The sequence below is a fragment of the Oratosquilla oratoria genome, chromosome 34 (assembly GCF_046742065.1).
Source record: "Oratosquilla oratoria isolate Oo_2021 chromosome 34, ASM4674206v1, whole genome shotgun sequence".
NCBI classification, from domain to species: Eukaryota; Metazoa; Arthropoda; class Malacostraca; order Stomatopoda; family Squillidae; genus Oratosquilla; species Oratosquilla oratoria.
In genome coordinates this window covers 775,306-777,291 of record NC_134810.1, presented here as the reverse complement: position 1 = coordinate 777,291, position 1,986 = coordinate 775,306, and the positions used below count along the sequence as shown (strand labels likewise).

General features: G+C 42.7%; 1 protein-coding gene across 1 annotated transcript; it reads left to right on the top strand.

Moving 5' to 3' along the window:
• The first annotated feature begins 650 nt into the window (after positions 1-650).
• LOC143018096 (uncharacterized) lies at positions 651-1,112 on the top strand. The gene has a single exon (XM_076173210.1). The coding sequence runs from the start codon at positions 651-653 to the stop codon at positions 1,110-1,112; it is 462 nt and encodes a 153-aa protein (XP_076029325.1).
• Positions 1,113-1,986: the final 874 nt, after the last annotated feature.

The following is a 1,986-nucleotide window of genomic DNA, read 5'->3' as shown; positions in this document are numbered from 1 at the left end:
AAACACAAGCGCTATCACTAGGCCTAAATTTTGATTTAAAAAAAATCTACAGATAAATACAGTGACTTCGTGAACAAGAATTACAGATGGAACGAGAAAGATGTGGACAAAGGTTTCAAGCAAGGTGTGATTGTGTGCTACCAAGCCCTAGCCGATAACAAAGAATGTGGCCTACAAAGGAGATTCATAGAAGCATTGGAAAATCTCCGTCAACGTGCCAACCTACTAATTAAATAAGCATATAAAGGCGGTGGAACCGTGGTGATGAATAAGGTAGATTACGACAACAAAAGGCTGGAGTTCTTAACGATAAGGACACATACGAGAAAATGGACACGGGATTCGCGCAGCGAGAAGCCAACAAGTTCAAGAAGAATGCGAGAAAAATACTTACGAGATCGAAGAAAGGCTAGGAATTACTTGGACTTCTGGAGAAGGCACCCCGACCCCAACAATGAGAGGACTCCCAAAAATACAGAATCCAGACGTACCTATGAGGTCCATTACTTCAGGGATAGGCAGCGCGCCGCCTCGCCAAACGTTTTGCAAAGCCTTTGTCAACCACTCTAAGGACGATCAGCGATGCACATCTTCGTAACTCAGCGGATTTGATCGAACGACTCAAGGTTATAGACTTTAAGAAAAAGAAAATGGTCAGTTTCGATGTTAAATCTCTCTATACGAAAGTGAGCATAGAAGAAGCCATGGACACGGTGAGGAGAGCTCTGACTAACATAAGCAAAGACGAGTTACCAGTTAAGAAAATGGACTACATAGATTTAGTACCTTTATGTGTTAATTTTGGCGCGTTTGTTTTCAAAGAACAGGAATACGTACGACATAGGGGATTAGCTATGGGTTCACCTCTGAGTGCAGTAATGACGTCCTTATATATGGAAACACTAGAAGTAGACAAATTTATAAGGATCATAGGAAGAGGATCTAAGTGGTTCCGGTACGTGGACGATATTTTAGTAATGATGCCAGAAGAGTCAAATATTAACAACAAACTTCGCATGTTGAATGCAGTTAATGAACATATCCAATTCACGGTAGAAATGGAGATGGAAAGAGCTTCCCTTCCTGGATACACTCATAGACCGAGAGGGTAGCAGCGCTAAATTCTCTGTCTATAGGAAACCTACAAACAGAGACGATTTCATACACTACCTCTCACGGCACAGCACGAGAACAAAGTCCGGTGTGATAATAGGTTTCTACCTACGAGGTATAAGGATATGCAGCGATGAATTTCTGACAGACGAAATATCATACATAACTGAGGCCTTCCATAACCTCATGTACCCCTCAGGTCTTCTACGCAAATTAAAAAACAAAGCATTTATGATGTCAAGAGCAAGAAACAAAACGTCCAAAGAGGATTACCTGGTAGTACCATACTCAAAAGGAGCAGAAGTAATTACTAACTTTCTATTCACAAACTATTAACTTTCTATTCACACATAGCACATGCCGCGGGATTAAGAAGCAGAGACATAGTAAGAATAAGAGCAAGAATATCATAAACCATAACAGCATTGTATACAAAATTCCATGTGGAGGATGTCCGGCCACTTACTACGGAGAGTAATCGCGTGGGATCGAAAAAAGAGTGTACGAACACAAGAGTGATCTACGCCACCACAGAACTTCTAACTCTTTGGTGGTACACGTAGATACACACGGACATCTTCCCAACTGGAATAACGTCGAGGTTCTCACACAAACGACTGGAAAAGAGATTAAGAAAAACCATAGAGGCCCCACACATCACAACGAGCCAAGTCGCCAATCACCGGGAAGGACAGGTTAGCCTAGCGCGACCCGCAGCTAGATTGACCTGAGGCGCGCTAGCTCGCAAGAGATCGCAAACCACTAGCCAACCAGCAGGCTCCATTCCCAGATGGCCGGCAAGATGAGCCAGTATTGTCAAAAACAAAAACAAAAAAATGAGTCTGTAGTCTCTCTGAGGAAGACATCCGTCGA